The sequence below is a fragment of the Austrofundulus limnaeus genome, unplaced genomic scaffold (assembly GCF_001266775.1).
Source record: "Austrofundulus limnaeus strain Quisiro unplaced genomic scaffold, Austrofundulus_limnaeus-1.0 Scaffold2637, whole genome shotgun sequence".
Lineage (NCBI taxonomy): Eukaryota > Metazoa > Chordata > Actinopteri > Cyprinodontiformes > Rivulidae > Austrofundulus > Austrofundulus limnaeus.
In genome coordinates this window covers 24,555-26,614 of record NW_013955039.1, presented here as the reverse complement: position 1 = coordinate 26,614, position 2,060 = coordinate 24,555, and the positions used below count along the sequence as shown (strand labels likewise).

The window sequence follows — 2,060 nt, the reverse complement described above, 5'->3', positions numbered from 1 at the left end:
CTCCTAAATCACTCGTACGCACAACTTAAGAACAAATCTGTGTACCAACGGTTCTTACATGAGATCCAATAGTTGTATAAAACCTAAGTTTATATGAAAACAAAGTGTGCAGTTCTTCTACTTGGTTGTGAAGGTAAACCATGCCCCACCATTACCCTCTTCCTGTAGCTCTCCTGCTTTTCCCACAGCATGAAGAGAAGCATCCCAGCACCATGTACTGGTCGACTCTTTTAACTGGAACTACATTTGTTCACATCATAAATACACACATACAAATATAAACAACCTTAGAAAATTAAACAGTACAACTAAGAGATGTTAAACTGTTCTTCTTTCTTTTTCTCTCTTAAACAAACAAAAACAAAAATGTACCACTTCAGCACAAGGAAATCGTTTTTCAAGGAAACAATTCAAAGGTCTGAAGGAAGTTTAAATTTCCCATCTTTTTAGCAGCATGTAAACGCATCATTTACACACAAACCTGGGAGCTCTGCTGCAGCGTGAAAACTGTCTAAAATGATTTGTGTAACCGTAACCAGATCTGTGTGTAAATGTAGTTTTGTCTGTGTGTATTTAAAGACTTGTGTGTGTAGGAGCCAGTTTGTGTGTGTGATTATCAGATTTGTGAGGTTGAAGATAAAAAATTTGTCTGAAATTTGAATGTTTGTGTAATTTATATTTGTGTGTGTACTTTTATTTTGTATTCGTAACTTATTAATATTTGTGTGTACATTTAAATACACACAAATACCCGAAGTTACGCACAAAATGTTTTTTATGGGTTACAAATCATGTTTTACACACTCAAACTTTATTACGCACAGGCCAACATTATGACACTCACACAAACTGTATTACACTCACACAAACTGTATTACACTCACACAAACTTAATTAGTTTATTTTCTCTCCATAGTAACTCCTTTACTAATCTGACCTTCTGGAGGGAGGAACTTAGATTCTCTAAGCTTCTTAGTAACTAACAGTTTCCGCCCGGACGGCAGGAAGTGACGGACCACCTGGTAGTCACACTGACAGCTAGACTCTCTCGGAGAGTCAAGAGCTGAAAACTGTCAGGTTTGGCCCGTTCATCCCTGATGAGGAAACCTCACAGTGTGGATGACCAACACCTGATTTATCCACTGCAGAAACTATCCAGACTGAAGTTTTATTTTGAAGCCTGGATTCCAGTCTGGGGCGTCGCCTGTTTTCTACAGCTGAAGTGGACGTCAAGCCTGGAAAACACACCTGAGGGTCACTCTGGTGGACAGTCCTGAACAGATTTTCTTAGCAGAAGCCCTGAAATACCTGGCAGGTGAGAAAACATCATCTCAAGGTGAAATGCTGGCCGTGTGTGAACTTCACTGTTTGACCAACGCCGAGCACAAAAAGCTTCGCCCTTCTGGTTAAAACCCACATTTAAGATAAAAATATAGCAAAATCTAACATCTTACGTTCCTCCTTTTCATAAAGTCTTCCTTGCCAACCCTAAGTTAATTCGCCTTAAATTGTCTGGTGTTTAACATCTAAGCTGACATTTGTGTTTCTGTTTAAGTGTTTCACAGTTGAAATAGAAGCTTGTTATTGTCGGTTCTAAACTTTTAAACCGATAGCCACAGTTAAGTGTACTWAGTGATTCTGYATGATTTGTAAAATAAACGCAATATTTATGGATCAAATCAACRTTCACTGACTGACAGTCACTTTTTGTGTTTATTCATGTTGCACTGGAGGAAAGTTTACCTTAAATAAAAGAGATCCCTTGCTAAATAAATTAGTCTTATCACTTTGTTATAAGAAGTGTAAAACTGAACTCTTACATTAAACATCAGCGAACAGCAGAACTTACTGAGCTTCACTGAGCCGTCCATCCCCAGCAGCACGTTGTCACTCTTTATGTCCCTGTGGATGACCTGGTTAGCATGGAGGAAGTCCAGGGCCTGTAAACACTGCAGACAGAGAGTGTGTTACAGGAGTGTGTGTTAAAGGTGTGGATGACCTGGTTAGCATGGAGGAAGTCCAGGGCCTGTAAACACTGCAGACAGAGAGTGTGTGTGTGT

At 39.3% G+C, this 2,060-nt stretch overlaps 1 protein-coding gene across 1 annotated transcript in view; it reads right to left on the bottom strand.

The window, feature by feature from the left end:
* Positions 1-1,849: 1,849 nt before the first annotated feature.
* The window catches only part of pak2b (p21 protein (Cdc42/Rac)-activated kinase 2b), a gene marked incomplete at both ends in the record, with an annotated part of 15,544 nt that continues 15,333 nt past the window's right edge, over positions 1,850-2,060 (bottom strand). Inside the window, 1 exon segment of the mRNA XM_014000015.1 lies at positions 1,850-1,949. Coding sequence (XP_013855469.1) covers positions 1,850-1,949 — 100 coding nt within the window.